The sequence below is a fragment of the Ambystoma mexicanum genome, chromosome 2p (assembly GCF_040938575.1).
Source record: "Ambystoma mexicanum isolate Mex_15411 chromosome 2p, UKY_AmexF1_1, whole genome shotgun sequence".
Taxonomy (NCBI): Eukaryota; Metazoa; Chordata; class Amphibia; order Caudata; family Ambystomatidae; genus Ambystoma; species Ambystoma mexicanum.
The window spans coordinates 1,133,931,328-1,133,951,265 of NC_090923.1; the positions used below are offsets into that span (position 1 = coordinate 1,133,931,328).

Sequence of the window (19,938 nt, forward strand, 5' to 3'; positions counted from 1 at the left end):
AAGTGTGTCTTGGTCATGACGGACAACACAGTGGCCATGCATTACCTCAACAAAAGGGGGGGGGCAGGGTCACTCCCGTTGTGCAGAGAGGCAATGCAGCTCTGGTTCTGGGCCATCCAGCAGGAAATTTCGATCGCAGCAGTTCATCTGGCCGGCGACGAAAATGCGGCGGTCGATGCTCTGAGCAGGCAGAGCACAGTCTCTCACGAGTGGGAGTTGGCTTGTGAAGTCCTTCAGGAGATCTTCACCTTTTGCGGAACGTTGCAAGTGGATATCTTTGCCACCAATGTCAACCGGAAGTGCGAGAGTTTCTGCTCAAGGGAATTTCCTCCAAGAGGAGCCTTGGGAGACGTGTTTGTGGTGGATTGGTCATTCCCACTGCTGTACGAGTTTCCTCCAGTCCCCGTCATTCCTCAAGTGTTGCAGAGGTTACGTAGGTTTGGTTCCCACGTGATCCTCATTGCTCCGGATTGGGCCAGGAGAGCGTGGTACCCGGACCTTCTGGAAATGTCCATATTCCCTCCACGCCGTCTTCCCCACCGAGAGGATCTGCTCTTGCGCATGCAAGACGGTGTGGGGGGGGGGGGTGTAAGGTTCTCCATCCAGAGGTCAAGACTCTCAGCCTTCACGCTTGGTATCTGAAAGGTTGAGGTAGAAGGATTGGTGTTGCTTTCGGCTAGGCGGCCTGCAACAAAATCCCTGTACCGTTCGCGTAAATTCTGCGACTGGTGCAGGGATCCGTGTTGATCCTTTTCAGTGCTCCATTGCTATAGTTCTTAAAGGACTGACTAATGTATTTCCGCCGTCCCCTTTCCAGGTGCCGGTTTGGGATTTGAATTTGGTTTTGAGATTTCTCATGGGTGCTCCGTTTGAACCTTTGCACTCTTGTCCTTTGAGATTACTGTCTTTCAAGACTGTGTTCTTGGTTGCGGTTACTTCTGCTCGCAGAGTGAGTGAATTCCAGGCACTTTCAGCTAAGCCACCCTTTACTGTGTTTCACAAGGACGGGGTTGTACTGCGAGTACGTCCTTCTTTCCTACCTAAGGTAGTCTCTGAATATCATTTGAGTCAGAAGGTGGTTCTTCCACCTTTCTACCCTCCTCCTCATCCTGGTAAGGAAGAGGAGCATCTCCATCTGTTAGTTCCTAGGAGGGCTCTTAGCTTTTACATTTCTAGGATTCCCAGGGTCAGAGTGGACGATCAACTCTTTGTAGAATATGCTGGACACCGATTGGGCCAGGCTGTTACCAAACAGACCTTGTCCAGGTGGAATATCCTTACCATTACGGAGTGTTACCGGTTGGCGGATAAAGACCTTGCTGAAGGGTTGAGAGCTCATTCCACTAGGGGCGTGGCTACTTCCAGCGCCCTCCAGCGGGGTGTTCCTACTAGGAATATTGTTGATGCCGTTACTTGGGCTTCCAACCATATATTTGTAAAACATTATTCCCTGGATACAATCCATGGTCGGGATATGACCTTTGGGATGGCGGTTCTTTATTCCACAATCTAATTGGGTATTCTAAATACTTTTCCCTCCTCCATTTACTGGTACTGCTTTGGGAGTCTGTCAAAGATGTGGAATGTGTTGGAGGACCCAATCTGTTCGAAGAACAAGTTCTCCAGCATGGGGTCTGGCATGGATTCAGATGCTCATGAATATTCCCCGTCAGGCCGGGAATCCTCGGTAAAGAAAAAAATCAGTATCCGTTTCGGATCTGTCTTTCTTAGTAGTAACCAATCACTGATCTCTGGGTCATACTGCCCCCAGCCAATGACTGCCCTCTAGGTCATACTGCCCCCAGCCAATGACTGCCCTCTACCCAAGCCCCTCCCCTGGCAGCCATCCTCAGATTTTTACCGCACGTTCAAGTGTTGGGAGTCCTCGTTTTTCAGGAGATTTTTCTCATTTTCGGTTAATCGAGTCTCAAGCTCCACCGTTTCTACCTCCGATAACGGGGACCCGTTTTGGAATTCTTCTACGCCCCTCAAGGGTGACGTTTTCGTCGAGTTAATCTTCTTGGAGGATTCCGGAAGATCTGTGGCCTACCTCAACAGACATGGCCCAGGACAAGGGAAGCTCGACGCCCGGATCCAAGCTGTTCAGGAGCTGCCCAGGATGCGGATTGCAAAATGTTTTCAAGGAGGACAAGCATTTGAGATATCTCTACTGCCTTCATGAGGACAAGACGCACGTGGAGAAAGTCTGTGCGTTCTGCAGGAACCTGTCGGAACTGAGCAAGCAAGATCGTCATTCCCACCTCGCCGTCTGGCTGGAGAAGGGCACAGCAGGTGAGAAGGCGAAGAAAAGGTCTGAGCGGTCTTCGAAGTCTTGTGAGGGCGCCCCAGCGACGGGGGCCCAACAGAAGGCCAAGCATCGCAAGTCCGCGGGCACCGGGAGCGCCGAAAGGTCGGGCTCCTCGGCTGCCAGGCAGGGCGTGACTTCCCCGGCACGATCAACCACGAGCCAGCGCTCTGGTTCGGGGAAGAGGAAGTCGGAGAACCCGGGTAAGCTTCTGGAGAGGCCCCGCTCGATCTCGAAGGGAGCCGAGGGGGAGCGAAGCGATGACCCTCCCCCCAAAGCAAAGGCCCAGTACGCGCCTAAGGTGGTGAGGGCCTTGATCCACCCGGCAAAGGCCTCTATCGAGGTTGTTGCAGCGGCCCTGGCGAAGCCGGCAGAGGCTACGCCAGTGGAGGCGGCCTCGGGGCCCAGAGTTTCCCTGCCGCCGTGGAGGGAATCCTTTTTCCAGACCATCGTTAAGACACCCGTGAAGACCCCGGCGGAAAAAGAGGGGGGGTGCCGGTGGCCATTACGGACTCTTATTCAGCCTCCGAGGAGGATCCGGTGGAAACCATGAAAGGCCTCGACGAGAGGTTCATAGGCCTCAACGAGAGGTTCGAGAAAGTTTGATCCCAGGGGAAGGTTCCCGCTGATGTGATCGAAGATAGCGACGATGGCGACAACGAGGGCCCAGTGGAGCAGCCATCCCGTCCGTCGCAGCCATTACCCGAGTCCCAGGATAGCTTGGTGGCCATTTTGTTGCCGATCCAATCCTTATGTACTGAGATAAGGATGAGTTTACGATGGACCCCGACGGAGGATCCAGAACTAGGCCTGTCAGGAAGCCCTCCGAACAGGCGGAGGAGAGTCCACCCCGCTCCGCCCTTCATGCTCGCGAGGCCTGTGGGACCCCTCATCGGACCCTCGGGAGGATACGGCGACGGATCTAGCGACGGGGACAGACAACGACGGTGGCGATGACGCAACGGACATCCCGTCATAACCCCCGTACACAAAAACAGGGTTTGCCTCCGATGACGACGATGGCTCAAGGCGACAGACTTGCGCGAGGACGTCCAGACCAGTGTGTTGGACATGCCGTTCGACGGCAACAACCTGTTTGGAAAGAGGTTGGATGAGTCCCTCCAGGCCATCAAGACAGACCATGGAAACAGCCCGAGCCCTAGGAGTCCTTCAGCAACGGCGGCCCTTTCGGAGCTCTGGAGGCAGACAGGGAGCCTCCAAGGGATCCAGCGGCGGCTCTTCTACTTACCGCCATGCGGCCCGCTCCTCGACCCAGGAGGCCTACAGAGGCCGCGGCAAGCAAGGAGGGTCTCGCCGCTGTTGGCAAGGAGGCCAAGGCGGCAAAGCCTCTTCCAAGCAGGACTGAACCGCCCGTAGCGTCAGGCCCCCACGAAGCACCCCAGTGGGTGGCCGGCTGACGAAGTTTGTCAGCGTGTGGGAGTCCATCTCCACCGACTGTTGGGTGCTGGACACACTGGCCCGCGGACACTCACTGGAATTTCAAAAGAAGTTTCCTCGCATTCCTCCTGTGGCCAGGAAGGAGAATCGCGTCCCTCAACTGCTGTTGGAGGTAAGGGCGATGCTCAAGAAGGGTGCCATCAAGCTCGTCCTCAAGAGGCTCTGGGGCTCCAGAGTATACTCGGATACTTCCTCGTAAGAAAGAAGACTGGCGGTTGGCGCCCCATCCTGGACCTGCATCGGTTGAACAAGTATATCAAGGCACAGAAATTCAGGATGGTCATCCTCCAGCACGTGCTGGGACAGCTGGAGGAGGGCGACTTCCTATCGTCACTGGACCTGGAGGATGCTTACTTCCACATCCCCATTCTAAAAGGACGCAGAAAGTTCCTCAGATTTGTAGTCCAGGGGTGTCGCTACCAATTCGGAGCCCTACCGTTCGGATTAGTCGACACCCAGGGTGTTCAAGTGCCTCGCACCTGTGGTGGCGCTGGCTGCGCCTGCAAGGGATCCACGTCTACCCCTACCTGGACGACTGGCTAATCCGTGCAAGGTCAAGAGAACTCGCCATCGAACACACAGCGAGGACCGTCCGCCTGCTCACGGAGCTGGGATTCGCCATCAACTACCCCAAATCCCATCTGGTCCCGTCACAGGTGGCACTGTTTCTGGGAGCGAAGCTCGATACAGTGAAGCGATTGGCATCTCCGTCGAAGAAAGGACAAAGGCCATTTTGGGCAAGGTGCAGCGCCTGTTAGCCACGGATGTGGCCAGAGTGAGGTCCATCAAGTCCCTCCTCGGGATGATGTCCTCATGCATCTACCTTGTGCCCCTTTGCAGACTTCGGATGTGTCCGCTACAAGAGTTGCTCGACGCCCGGTGGATTCAAGCGGCGGGCAGCTTCGAAGACAGGATCCCGCTCGACAAGGAGTTCCGTCGGGCGATTCTATGGTGGGGTGCCCGTGCGCACCTCTCGGCAGGCATGGGCTTTCAGGCCGCAGTGTATCAGGAGACTGTAACGACGGACGCCTCCCTGGAGGGATGGGGGGCCCACACCGGAGAGCTCCACGCAAGAGGCCTCTGGCTCCCGGAGAAGAGGTCTCTTCACATCAACATCCTGGAGCTACGAGCCGTGTTCTGGGCGCTCAAATCGTTCCTTCCGTCCCTCAAGGACAAAGTGGTGAGGATATTCACCAACAACACCACCACAATGTTCTACATCCGGAAGCAGGGAGGCACCAGATCCCCAGCCCTATCCAAGGAGGCCCAGGATCTGTGGCACTGGGCTGTCGCCCAGGGGATGTTTCTGGTTCCCTTCCACCTGGCAGGAATAAAAAAACGCTATTGCCGACTCACTTAGCAGGGAGCTGCGCTCGTGCCACGAGTGGGAACTACGCCAGGACCAGGTGGATCGGCTCTTTCAACGGTGGGGCAAACCCCAGATCGACCTGTTCACGACGGCGACGAACTCCAAGTGCCAGAGGTTTGCTAGCAGGTTCTCCCAGCCGAGGATCACAGGCGATGCTTTATCATTCCCTTGGGACGGCCTGTTCCTGTACGCATTCCCTCCATTGCTGCTGCTCCGTCTCATCAACCAGCTCAAGAGGTCCAGGTGCAGGATGATCCTCGTCGCACCGGCGTGGCCGAGATAGATCTGGTTCCCGGACCTTCTGGCTTGTCAGCGTCCCCACCTATCAAGCTGGTGACGGACGCAGATCTTCTCTCCAGAGAAGGAGGCGCCATTCTCCATCACGACCCGGAGTCGCTGAACTTGCAAGCTTAGCTCCTGCAGCACTAGAGTTTGGAAGATATGATATCCTGGCTGACTGCAGAGAGGTTCTTGCAAAAGCCAGTACCTGTTGTTCTCCAGCATGGGTCTGGCATGGATTCACATGCGAACCCTCCCTCCTTCCCCTCTGCGGCTCTTCACTTGGTCATACTGCCACTTTACGTGCTACCAAATCTGAGGATGGCTGCCAGGGGTGGGGCTTGGGTAGAGGGCAGTCATTGGCTGGGGGCAGTATGACCCAGAGATCAGTGATTGGTTACTACTAAGAGACAGATCAGAAACGAAACTGATACTGATTTTTTCTTAAACCGAGGATTCCCAGCCTGACGGGGAATATTCATGAGCATGTGAATCCATGCCAGACCCATGCTAGAGAACAACAGTTACAGGTAAGTAACTTGTTCCTTACTTACCAACTGGTAACATTCTTTCGACTGGATGTTCCTCCAACGTATTCCACTTCACCCTCCTAGCCTGCCCTGCAGGAGAATTTCCTATGCAATTGCAGCTGCCGTTTCTGCAAGGCTAAATGCAGTCCAGCAGGCATCAGACTGGTGTCACACGTTCTGGGGGGAAAAACTTAAACTGAGGTTACGGGCGCCATGGGTCCTATTTATAACATCCTGTGACGACGTCCTTGGCGGAGACCCTCGAGGGACATGGACCCGATGCCATTGACGCAGGACGCCCTCTGTCATCAAAGTTTTGGAAGTGCAAATCTGTGGACATTACATGTCAAAGATGTGGAATGCGTTGGAGGAACATCCAGTCGAAAGAACCTTACCCATTGGTAAGTAACTAACTTGTTCATTGGAGGAAAGCAGCAAAAGGGATATCTTTCCTAACATGGAATCTAGGGTCTTTAAAGTCAAGAAACAAGTACTGGCAAAGTCAGCAGGTGAGTAAACTGTTCTAGTGATGAACAAACAAAGGCGCGTTATAGGATTAGGAGTCCTCTCCCGTTTCCACCTATCTAGGGAAAGTCCGGGGGGGCAAAATGATACTGGGCATGGCTCTATCCAAACTGTCCTCCTTCCCTACAAGGGGCGCTGCAGTCTTCCTTCATGGTTGGATTTCCGTTTGACATACCGCTAGCCTACACAAGAATACACTGTCGCTCCTGTTTTGCATCCTTTTGCTACATTATGAACTTTTATATATATTAACATTTTTCCAGTCATGCTCTCCCTGTTGCATTCATTCTCATATTTTTATCTGGTCCAGTAATTCCCCTTAAACCCTGTTTTCCATAATTCTGCATTGTGTGTATCGATCCTTAGCCTGCATGGGCTTTTTGACAGACCCCCAACAGCTGGTGAGCCACTTCGTGTGCTCTGCCAGAGCTACACAGTGACGCAACACCGCATCAGCTCTGCAATCTATTTTTAGCTCAGGCCACATTCCTTTTCGCAGAGAGCCTGCTTCTGTCGTGTGTTGAGATTTTAAAACTAAATAGAATTTAACATTTACAAATGTATTCAGCTAATAGTTATTTACACCTTATATTTAAATAACTGCCTTCTTTAGTGCCCCTCCTCCCTCATGGTCTCTTCTAGTGCCTAGAAACAGTTTAAAGCAGTCTTTCCTAATTCTAAAGTGCTTGGGAAGGAAGGAAGGCGCTAGCTCCGTCCCAACAACTCCCCCAATCATGAATAGGAAAGGGAGAGGTAGGCCAGGAACTTTGTGGCCAAACAATCGTATGGCGGTGTGAGGGGAAACGGCTATGCAGGCTTATCCCGTTACTTTGATTCCACTAGAAGCAACCCCATGGGTAGATTTGCAAGCCCGCTTACTTTCTTCATTAGTTCCGTTGCAGCGGGGCTCACGGCTTGCAGCTGTCAATTGTTGATGTCTGGGTTGGGTCCAGCTAGATGGCAGTTCAGAGTCCATTTGTGAATGCCTGTTTAAAATGGAATGCTTTCTGGTGACACTTTTTTGATAAAGTGAAACGTCTGGGAGATCTTAGCTAAAATATAACAAAAGTGGTTAGTGTTTTCATTGGGAATCCTGTAATGACTGTTAATGTCAGTTTCCCTTCTGTTACCACCTCTTGTGTTTATATTTTGTGTCAGCCACCAGGTATTGGACCTACACTATAACATTGTAGCAGGATGTTTCGTTATGCCATTTCGTGTTAACGCATTAGGTAATTTTACATAGTGTTTTGTTTGCTAAGTTACTCATTGAATTAACAGCTGTGTGTTAGGTAAGAATTTGTAGAGTTCAACTGGTGTGGGACTACGCAAGACTTCTCTTGGTATTAGGTAACCCACCTTTTAATATAGGCCTGTACTTCACAAGTTTGTAGAGTGACTGAGCAGCCAGGCTTCCCTTAAGAGGGGTAATGTCAGCTGTACAATAACATTACTAAATGCAGGTTTCCAAGTGAACACTTAAACACTTACTTATAGTATCAATATTTATACATATACTCAAGGATAATTAGACAATCTTTAAAAAACAACTAATAGTAACATTAATCCCAAAGTTAGGATTCAATTCAACAAGAGCAATAATGTTAGTGCATGGTACAAATGTCCTTTAACATTATCACCACCGGAGTGGTCCCCTGGCGCTCTGGCGGCTCTGAAAGAGGGGAGGTTGAGTTCACGAACCATTCTACTTAGAATTCTAATGTAGGTGAGTAAACTTTTCTTAGGCTAAACATATTCTAGTGACGTCATTTGAGGTCAGTATTGGCACTTATTTGTGATCACCATTTGAACATTGAGTTTCAAGGAGCGTGGGGGGGGGGGGGGTTAGTTAGATCAGAACATACTTGGTAAGTAGTAAAGCAGTTAGATTCTCCCAGAGGGATGTAGGCAGTCTTTTATCCCAGTAATAAGTGTTCAACAATTAAAACCTGTAAGGGAACATACGCTGCCAAAGACAATAGGTTCAGAAGGGGGGGCTTTAGGAAGCCAAGACAGTCAGTCAATGGGCCAGTTCAAAGTTCTGATGCTCGCTTCTTCAAAAAAATGTTTTAAAATAGTAGTTCAGTAGAAAATCACAAAAGCTCAAGAGGAGCCACCTTGAAGCACACACTGGGAGGCTAGTGCAGGTGAGTTGAGGTCCACTCAAAAGGGTTTAAAATCTCCCCAAGCTAGAAAGCAACACAAATGACAAAGGATAGATGTACCCCAAGCCCCACGGTACCTGTGAATTGAAGAATTGGTTCCAGCTGGATGCCTTCCTGTTGCACTGTAGCAGACCCTTGTTCCTGGTTTTTGGTCGTGGTGACGAAAGGGAGGACGCCTGACGGGCTTCTGCGGTAGAACTAGAGAGAGGAACTCTGCAGCAATGGAATCTCCTTGATTCAGCTGCCTTTTGTGATTTTGGCCCCTTTTTTCTCAGCCCGAACATCTCTGGTTCGAAGTTACTTGATCCCTTGCTCATTGACTCTGGTGAGTGGACTCTGGATGAAGATTTCCCGCTTCTGTATGCTCCTCTGGATGGCTACAAAGCTTTAGCAGGACTTACACTTACAAAGACAATGCACTCGATGATGGTCAGGGGTCCCTGGGCATTGAGATTCTGCAGCCTTGGAAAGTCACAGCAAGTCGGGGTTGTGCCAAAATGAAGCTTATCTCAAGGCTAGTTGGTCCAACCAGCCCAAGGGAGGAAATCATCCCTTACGGGTCTTCCCAGTCAAAACAGAAACTGGGTCAGTACAGCTGCAGGGCTTCACCTGGCACTTCACGTCTTCAGATGTTGCCCTCCAGTGATCGACTCTGCCTCTCGTCCCAAAAATCTTGCCTTTTTTAAGCAAGTTCCCATTCATTCACAGCCCTAGGGCTGTCAATCACCTAGAAGGGTGGCTGTCCTTGCGGACAGCCAGCTGGCCAATTGGAACTGGTTTCACTCAGACACACCTTAAGACAAAGGACAGAGAGGTTTTGGGACCCTCCCTCACTTCCTGCCTTTCCAGACACACTGGAGGCTGGGCGGGCATCAGGGCTGAAGCCTGCCAAAGGCAAAATGCACAGAGCACTCAAACCCGATTCAGAGTAAAAGCCCAAAAATAATTAACTGAAAAGAAATGGCGAAAAAAGAACAGGCATTTTTGGAAAATGCTCACCCTTGGGTGCTATACTGCAGCTGAGAAATCAGCCTGCAGATTCATGGCACAAAGGTAGTAAAAAAGAAACCACTGCCACCACCCATTCAAGTTAGTTTGTGTAACAGAATGGTACATGAGAAGTGGGATAGGGAGTTACTATGTAACCCCCCAGCACTCCACATAGGGTGGTCTGTGCTGGACCCACAAAAGAAAAGGTAACTAAGCCAAAAGTCATCTTACTATTCTTGGAACAGTAGTTCACCCAAGAAAATGTATTTAAACATTAAGAGAAGTCCAAGGGACTTAAGTGGCACTGCACAAAAGGTGCAGTGTGTCACCATGCAAAAAGCAGATGCCTTTATCAGACTCCCATTAAACAGTAAGACACAAAATCCTAGTCAGAAAATCACAAGAGGGAGTCGGGCAGGGGGGTTAGGGGGGTGTATGGAGAGGTCACTCACTCAGGAGTAAAACATTTAAAAGGCCTGAGTGCAGCAAAAGATCTGGGGGTCTCTGAGGTAAATGGGAATTGGCGCAGAAATGAAAACTCTCCTTAACACTGTGTGTGAGACATAATAAATGTGTATATTTTTCAGTATACCAGTGTAAAACCACTAACACCCATGAGGAACTAGGATTACAAGTGAATAACACTTTTATATACATGGGCACCTAATTACCTCTCTCCGATTTGTCCTATTTTATCTTTCCAGCACAAAACCCAACCCAAACCAAATCATTTCGGCAGGCTCAAAGCCGGGGATGAATGGAGCAGGCTTCCAGAAGGGGCTGACTTGCGAGAGCTGTCACAGTGAGTAATGAGGAAGGGGTCTACTGAGTCTAGGGATCCACCTGAAAGCTCTGAGCAGATCCCAGCATGCATGGGTTTCAAGGTACGCTGCATACAAAGACAGGGTCATTGGAAATAATTTCTGCTCCTACGTCTAAGCACCCAGTCAGGGAAATATCCAAATGTCTGCCTCACTAAATGTGCAGCCCCTTAGGAAGCGGTTTACATATCCAGGTGTTCGTTAGGAGTAGGCTAAAGACTCGGCTTGTTTGGACAAATGGTTCTCTTCAGTTTAAGGGGTGGTATTTGGGTCAGGAGTTTTCTCTGGGGTTTATTGGTCTGCTGACTTAGTAAAGCATTGGATTTGCAAGGTGGCGGTCAATGAGGAGATGGTCTTCCATGGGCTTTTATTTGTGTTTTCTGTTGCTAAAGTGGTCCTTATACTCTGGTGTATCAAACACTGGGAGAAGGTGTGTGTGTGTGTGTGTGTCTGTCTGTCAGTCATTTGATTGTCTCGTTATCTTCCCCACCGCTATTTCCAGCAACACAGTCAGCACAGTGGTATGCCTGGGGACCTCCAAACATGCAGTGCCGCCTTTGCGCCTCCTGCTGGATCTACTGGAAAAAGTATGGTGGGCTGAAGACTCCCACACAACTGGAGGGAGTGACTAGGAGCATCACGGTAAGCAGCTGGTGTTCTATAATGCACAACACCTATTTCCTCCATATTTGTATGCAAACTCCAATTGGGAGAGCAGAACATTTTCATTAAGTAAAGGTAAACTAGCAAAGTCATGCAGTTGGATGAATTTCACAAAGTCCCTCGCCTTCTATAGTTGCAGATGTAAGAACCGGCAAACCTGGGCACCAGCTGGGAAAAACGCACACAATTCTGCCCCAAACTATCATTTTCAAACATGGTTGATGTACCCATTGGCTCTGGCCATAACAAATGGTTGGTTAATTACTTAATGATGGTCTTGTTATGTTGTGCAAAGTTGCAAGCTAAAAGCCACACAAGACACTTGCCCCCATTTGTGAAGGAAGGGCAGTGCATGACTGTTAGGCAAGATTGTATGCAGTACCCTTTGGGTGCACTACAACAACCCTGACCTCCTGGCAATAGGAACCAGACCTTTGGTATAAGTCTGTACTACACAGGTTGGTAGCATGTTGAGCAGCCAGGCTTATCTCAAGAGGGGTCAATGTGAGCTGTAGGGGAGTTACACAGAGATTCACAGTGACAAGTATTCAAATAAACACTTACACACAAGGTTTCTTGAATAAACAATTATTTATCAGTCAATTAGAATACGCCTTCTTGAGAAGGGAGCAATATAAAAGCAACACACAAATACACTTAAAAACTACACACTCCTAGTTTCTAAATCAGTAAAGACCCTTTTGTGTTGGCCCACAGTCACAACCTACACCCTCTGGTGTCTTCAATAGCTTGGGTGCTGGGGACATTAATATCTTACTGTAGCATTTAGCACATTCTTAGGAATTGGTCAAAGGGAAAAGTTATTAGAACAAACAAGAGCACAAATATTCCGAAGCAGACACATGCTTTTGGATCCCCTAAGCAGAGTCATTCAGTGTAACAGGTTAAGCCAAAGTCAATGGGCAAAGGTCTATATGAGCTGAATCACTTCTGGTAGGTAAGTAGAAAAGTCTTTGCACAATGTTTTAGAAGTCTTTCAAGAAAAGAAGAATCCATGTTAGGGCCACAAGCTGTTTAGACCTGCAAGTAGTAGAAGATGCAAGCAACTCTACAATAAGAGGTAAGTTCTCCAGCATAGGGGTCTGGCATGGATTCACATGCTCATGAATATTTCCTGTTGTCAGGCTGGCAATCCTCGGTAAAGAAAAAATCACTTTCAGTTTCATTTCTGAACTGTCTTTCTCCTAACAACCAATCACTGTCTCTGGGTCATACTGCCCCCAGCAATGACTACCCTCCACCTAAGCCCCTCCTCTGGCAGCCATCTTCAGATTTTTACCGCACATTCAAGTGTTGGGAGCCCTCGTGCTTAGCTCTCAAGCTTTTACTGCATTTTGCGCTTTTCTGTTTCTTCAGTACCCCTCAAGGGTGAATTTCGTCAGGTTTCTTTGGGGTGGATACCAGAAGTTTCTTCAAGGCCTACGCCACATGGACATGTTATGTCGGAGGAGAAGGCGGATTCAGCTCCCCTTTTCAAGATATGTTCCGACTGCAGCTTACGGAATGTCTTCTCCAAAGACCAGTATTCCAAGTGCCTCTGCTGCCTGTACACGGACCCAACGCATGTGGAGGACTGTGCATTTTGTCAGGAGATGGTACCCCGCACGCTGAAGGATCGGCATAGGCGGCTCAAGCAGTGGCTACAGGCCAAGGCCCCTGCTCTGGGTGGGTCCCAGCAGCATGCCTCCCTTGCTCCCAGGATAGCTGAGCGGTCTTCTAAGACCTTTGAGGGAGCTCCTCTCACGGGGGCCCAACAAAAGGCCAAGCACTGCAAGTCCACTGCCACCAGGAGCGCCGCCGCGACGTTCTCCTTTGCGTCCAGGGCGAGTACAGCTTCTCCAGCGACTTCGATCACCAGCCAACGCTCGGGATCTACGTCAAAGAGGAAATCGGACCATCCGGGCAAACTCAAGGAGAAGACCAAGACCGATCCGCCAGAGAAGGCCAAGGGGGAGCGTGCTGCTGACCCTTCCCCTAAGGATGCTGTAGGTTCGTTCAAGACCGTGAAGGCCCAGGTACATCCAAAGAAGGCCCATCCTTCCATCAAAGGGGTGGTGCCATCACTCGCCAAGACCGCCTGGGCGGACCCGCAGGACACGTCCCCGAAGGAGAGAGTATCCCTGCCTGCCAGGAGGGAGTCCTCTTTTCAGCCCATAGAAAAGACACTGGAGAAGATCACTTCACCGGACCGTCCCCTCTGGTCAAAGAGGGGGGGTGAGGTAGTCCTCCAGGGAACAGATATTTCCTCAGAGGAGGAGCTTACCTGCCTACAGAGCATCCAGGAGGAGAGGTGCATCGAGAGCGGGCCCTACAGCGAGGCCGACGACGAGTAGACCAACTAGGAACAGCAGGGCGGTGGGGCCCTCGGTGACCAGCCTGTGCCTCAGTCACCAGTTTCGTTGCCGCCTCCGTCGCCGCCTCAGCGGCCATCTGACGATATCTCGTCAGACATTCTCTGTTTTGCTTACTCCAGTCTCGGAGATCCAGACGAGGATGCCTGTTGCACCGGCGGCCCCTCCAGCGGTGCCGGTACAGAATGGGGAACCACCGACAAAGCAGAGGAAAGTTCTCCCTCCACATGATTGCCACCATTCGCCTCCCTCTCCACCCCCGAGGCATGAGACCGAGCCTGACACGCCGACGACGGGCACTGGCATGGACAGCGGCGGGTTGGGGGACTGCCCGTCTCCACCTTCCAGATCTTCGCCACCCGACGAGATAGGCTTGTTTCAAGCCATAATCTCCAGGGCTTCGGAGCTCTTCCAGCTTGTTCCTGATGAGAAGAAGAAAGAAGTTTTCCTATACCAGCGCCACAAGGCCAAGAGGAAGACCGTCCTTTCGGTCCCACTCATGCATGACATTTGGGACGAGGGGTTGGCCCTCATGAAGAACCCTTCCACGACCCTGGCGAAGAGGGACCGTTATGAGAAGTAGTACAGGGTGCCGGACACTGCGTCCGAATGCAGACCCAACTGTCGCCGGACTCTGTGGTTTCTGTTACGACTAATTCTCATGAAAGTGCTAATCCCTTCACCTTAGAGACCAGCAGCAACTTTGCTGGATTTTGAGGACTTGATTTTTTTACCTGGAGAGTGAGAGCCTTTTTTCCCCCACTCTCTCGTGTGTTTCGATGTGTGTTTTACACTTGTGTTCTTTTATTATGGAGCTTTAGGCAACTCTATAGGTGGCATCTTTTCATGTGTGTCACAGCACCCTCAGTGCAGTGACACGTAAGCCTTTTAGGCTGTCCCATAGTTTAAACCCTTCTGCGGGATAAACTACTGTTTCACAGAGAATGTAAAGTTAAATTGGCTTTACTAGTCTTTTTAAATTCCTATACCCAGCACACACTATCTTCCAATAGAGTGCTGAAGGGGTTACCTAGTATCCCCAATGTCTAGAAACTCATGTAGCGGTCAAATGCTACTCTTTCCTATCGAAATGGCTAGTGGCAGTGGTTTTACAACAAACTGATTTTTCCCGAATGCAAACACTGGTAGCTAAAAATCATGGAAGCCATGTTTTTCAAGATGGCGTCTGAGCCCCCTTTGTTTAAACAGATCCCAGTCTACTTTTTTCACCATTTATTTTTGGAAAGGTCCTTCTAGAGTTTGTCTCTGCGCGCCAAACCAGGTTTGGTCCCTTTGTTCCTACGCCTTTGGCGGGCTTTAGGACTGAAAACCGCCTCTGGCACCTGAGTGTCTGCGGTGGGCAGGAAGTGAGGGAGGTGCCTGAAACTCCCTGTGCTTAGTCTCCTAGGAGACCCAAATGCACTCTGGCGTCATTGGCTGGCTTACTGTCCGGCAAGGACAGCCACCCTAGTGGGTGAGTGGCCGCTAGGCTGTAATGAATGGGAGGAAACTGGATAAAAGACAAGTCTCTTTGGAACGAAAGATCCGAAGACGAGCTTGAAGAGGGCGGCTGCTGCAACTGTTGGACCGTTGGTTTGCCAGGTGATGCCCTGCTGCAGGTCCGAATCGCCAAGTTCATCTCGACAGAGAAGCCCACACAAGGAGGACTTCTCCCTTTTTGAGTTGGTGGGACCAATCAACTCGAACCGTAAGCCACCTGGATACTCACTCAGAGCTGGTTGACTTTCCTCAGAGTGTTGCAGGAAACTGTAGAACCAGGGAGGGAGACACCAGTTTGTGTGCTTGACTACAGCTACGAGAATGGAAGATTTACCAGTTGCCAGTTTTTTGACCAGTCCCAGTGCTGTGCTATGATTGTGCTATGATTGGGTATTAAGCGCGGTATAAATAACCTGAGATTTCTAAGCACGGACCCAGGGATCGAACCCGTGGTGTACTGTCATTTTGCTTCCAAAGCGAGCACTTTTCCCCTGAGCTATCCTCCCGAGTCCCCCAGCATCCTCCCTCTTGTCCCCACGACTGAGGCACAGGAACTGTAAAAACGAGACTGAGAATACATGCCCCTCGCAGTGAAAGTGCTTGAAACTTTCTCAACTCACAGGCCTAATCAGCTTGTGACCCAACATGATTCTTCTTGCTACAAACTATTCCTAAGAACTGTTGCAGAGACTTTTCTGTTAATCTACCAAAACTGCTTTACCCTATCCAAGACTTTAGCACATTGACTTTGGCCTAGCCAATTGAATTGACTCTTCTGGTGAACTCAAAATATCTGCACTGCCTAAGAAATAACTATTCTTTCTATGTTCTGATAACCTATGCCTTTTTGCTCCTCCTTGAAAGTATCCTGAATGCTTCAGAAACTTGGAGGGTACAGTACTGAAGTCTATTTTTGTTATTATATTGCCTCCTCCTTATGAATGTTTTATAACTGACAGTTACATAAATTAATAGGTATTTAACAAAGAAACCTTGAGTGTAAGTTTATTTGAACACCTGTGATTGTAGACCTCTGTGTAACATAATTACAGCTCACATTCCCTCTTGAGATAAGCCTGACTGCTCATCTCTGCTACCAAAAACTGTGTACAGACTTCTACCAAAGGTTGGTTTTCCTTACACCTGTAGTCCTAGTAATGTGTAGTGGTCCCAAAGGGTACTGCATACAAACTTTGCCTAACAATGCAGAAGAGGTCTGACTCACAAGTGGGACAGGCAATGCTTAAACTTACTTTTTCAACTGTCCCAAATCATTCATCCACCTGCTTCAGGTACTACTTGCTAATATATGCAGAGCATGTGAATCTATGCAAAGCATGTGAATTGAAGCAGATTCACAAGCTTCAGAAGATAAATATTGCTTGACAAGAATAGTGTTTCTGAAGCTTTTCTGTTTATAATCACATGTGCCCCACCCTGCCTCTTGCAGGAGTTCGGGACAGGTAAAAATATAAACATTACATAAATAATAATCAGGCAGAAAAAAGCAACCTTAGGAGTTGACACATGAGGGATTTATGGGTACCTGCACGCAGGATAAAGGATAGCATGATGGGAGCACCCTGTCAATGCCCCTTTTTTTGCTTCGGAAAAACTGTTATACTCTGGCGATGCAAAGCATCTGATTCTAAGCACATAAAAGCTTCAGAAAGTCAATTAATGGTAAGTAAAATTCATCTTCTGAGTACTGACAGTCTTGGGGGCTAGTCAGTTTCTGCATAACAAAGAACAAAAGGCATGGAAATTGAAGCTGAGAGCTTTACATCCTTTCATAAAGCCAGGACCGGTTTAAAAAAACAAAGCAAAAATAAGTGTCCCATATCTATGGAGGGAAACGGTGCAGAAAGAACATCAGTTCTAAAAGTCATTGAGGTACGTCCATAGCACCACATTTCACTATGTATACTTGTTGGGGAAAACTACTCTTCACATAATAAATACTGCATGTTTAGAATACAGATCCCACGCAAGCATCCCTTAAAATTCATAACTGCTCCCACTCAAATAGTCACAAATGGCTAAGCTGCCAGCTCCATTGTTTTTTATGGTGTTAAGACAATGATTTTGTTTTGATTCTGGCTCACCAAATTCGACTCTCCTACGGGTGAATGTATTTATCTGTTTTTATGAGGGTTTGTTTTGACAATTTTTTCCCGATATTTTTTCTCTTTTTAGTGTGTAAAGTAAAGGCCTAATAAATTGTATTAGTATTTAATGCTTGCTTGCCTTACTGAAATTACTGGTGTTCCTCTGTGTGTACTCATTGTAGCCCTAGACCACTGTCAAACCCTTCTGGGGCCTAATTGACTGCTATGCTGCCTCACGACCTGAAATGTCATCAGGCCTAGTATGAAAGTCGCTTGTTTTGTTCCTCCCCTCCCTTTCTCACCCCTCCCCCTCCCATTTTGTTTTTCTCCGGCTCTTCCAGAAATGTCGTCCGGCCTAGTACGGTAGTCACCTGTCGGTTTCCATTTCCTTCCCACTCTCTCCCTCCCTCCCTCCCTTCCTTATCGGTCTTAGCTCTTGCACTATCTAAAATGTCGTCAGGCTGAGTGCGATAGTTTCACATCCTTACTGTTCATGGCCTGTAAGAATGTCATTGTATTTTCCCTTGTTCCCTCCCTTGCCTTGAAGCGATTTGAAACACATTGTTTATAGGCGCTATATAAACAAACTATCATATCATATATCACCTTGCTTGGGTTTTGGCTAACCTCTTCCCAGTTCACCTTAAACTCCTGAAATCCTCCAGCCAGGACTGATTTTCGAAATCTATCTTAATCGCCCTAAAAGTAATATTTCATATTTTCTGGATCTTAAATGTCTCATCTTCCATTTCTCCACTATTTGTTGCAGGAACCACACTCCAGGGGACACATATCTCGCCCAGAGGCCCAGAGTCTCTCTCCTTACACCACCAGTGCTAACCGTGCTAAACTTTTGGCCAAGAACCGCCAAACCTTCCTGCTACAGACCACGAAGCTCACAAGAATAGCCCGACGTATGTGCCGTGACATCCTACAGCCACGCCGGGCCGCCCGCAGGCCTTATGCTCCCATCAACTCAAATGCCATAAAGGTGGAATGTAAGCATCCCACAAGGGTACTGTTATTCTCTAGAAGCTTTGATTTTCTGAATAATGCATTGATCTGATGTCTTTCTTCTCCCCTCTTCCATCTCACCCTCTTCAGGCTCCATTCGGCTACCTAAAGCCCCAAAGTTACCCTTGAAAGTTCTGCCCTTGATACGGCCACCACTGTCAGCAATTGTGAAGGAGTTGGGTAAGAAAGATTGCCTCTGACATTGCATTCCAAACTTAGGGTGGTATCTAAGCAAGGACAGCAAAGGGTTACAATGCAGAGTACCAAGACTGAGTAATGGAGGCAGTCAGTGGCTGAGAGTAATTGGGGTTCACACTGATTGTTCTTGCTGACCCTCCACAGTACAAACTGAAGGATCTGGCACCTTTGATCTACCATTTCTATATCCAAGTGATCACCGTTATTCCTGTTGGGGACATGTGTACACCCTCTGGTGGGAGGTGGGTGTAATCATTTATCCTAATGGTTGAACATAGTGTCACTGAAAAGAAGAAAACACACTCTCCAATGGTTAAATGTAGCAGAGAGGGACAGTTAATCCAAACAGATCATGTTTAGTAAATGGCCATTTAATGCCTAACTCAGTCTTTACCCTAAAATGTAAACCCCATACCTGGTAGCAGATGCAATACATATAGACTTGCAGATGCAAGTTAGAGTAGACCCCTAGATAATATATAGACAGTAATTCCCATCAGGTTCTCGGTCCGTAGTGTTGAAAAGATTTTCTTTTTTGCTGATTTGGGTCCCGTAAACTTCAATGCGACATATCTTTTTGCTATTGTCTGCATCCTGACCTGACATTTTGGAGAGAAGTAAATTTCTCCATCTTCACTGCCCTTGCTTTTACTCAGGTTTATGGCGTAACTGATCAGTTTCTAAGACGATCAGTACTGGAAGACCCTGTCTCCCTTACTGGAATTCTTGTATTTTTCAAAAACGCAAACCTACCTTTCGGTCAAGTGTGGTTTGGATATTTTGTGTCCCTATTAGAAAAGATTGTTTTTGCTGCTTTCCTCCCATCGATGTCTATCCGAAACACTATAGTTTTGCTATTTTCTGCTTCCTGACCTTTGGAGTGAAGTATTTTTAAAGCTGAACACATCACCTTAAAGAGTGAAGTGCATTTAGGATACTTTGTTTTACACTTTTTACTAATACACTTTTGCATTTTACTGCATAATGCCATACAGTTCCACCTAGCCTAAAATGGACATACCACAAGATTTTTCACCTGTCTTTTGGCCATTTTGTACTTTGGCCTTCTTCCTGCACTCTCCGGTCCAAAATTGCCATATATGAAACACCCTTTCCAGTGGAAAACCCCTGTTTTCCTTAGCCCAAGTGTGTGCATGCCCTCAAATCTGGTGGCCGGGTCTGTCTGGACCCAGTCCACATGCAAGCCAATGTTTGTTGCTGGGCAGATGTTTATTGGGAAAGATTTTCTCTTGCATCTTCTCCAGCATGGATTCTAATGCTCATGAATATACCCCGTCGTCCGGCCGGGAATCCTCAGTAAAAGAAAAAAGTTACTTACAAACTGTATTACTACTCTAAACCAATCACTGTACTCTGGGTCATACTGCCCCCAGGCAATGACTGCCCTTCTCTAGCAGCCATCTTCAGATTTTTACTGCACGTCCAAGTGTTCGGAGTTCTCGATTTTTGCTCCGTAAGCTATTCTACATTTTTCGTGTATTTCCACAGGGGGAGAGGGGCGGGGAGTCTTATTTTTTTTCAAAAAACACCTGTATTCTCTTCTCTCCACCTGCCGACAAGCGGGAATCGGTGGTCTGTGAATTTCAGCATTCTTCAAGGGCAAGAGTCAAGTTTCCAGTA

At 48.6% G+C, this 19,938-nt stretch overlaps 1 protein-coding gene across 2 annotated transcripts in view; it reads left to right on the forward strand.

Annotated features, from left to right (window-relative positions):
• Nucleotides 1–19,938, forward strand: part of MTA2 (metastasis associated 1 family member 2) — a 612,090-nt gene that overhangs the window by 413,111 nt on the left and 179,041 nt on the right. For both annotated transcript variants that reach the window (XM_069645193.1, XM_069645194.1), the window contains exons 12-15: nt 10,326–10,423; nt 10,945–11,084; nt 17,855–18,083; nt 18,190–18,279. In XM_069645193.1, coding sequence (XP_069501294.1) covers nt 10,326–10,423; nt 10,945–11,084; nt 17,855–18,083; nt 18,190–18,279 — 557 coding nt within the window. The remainder of the gene's footprint in view (nt 1–10,325; nt 10,424–10,944; nt 11,085–17,854; nt 18,084–18,189; nt 18,280–19,938) is intronic.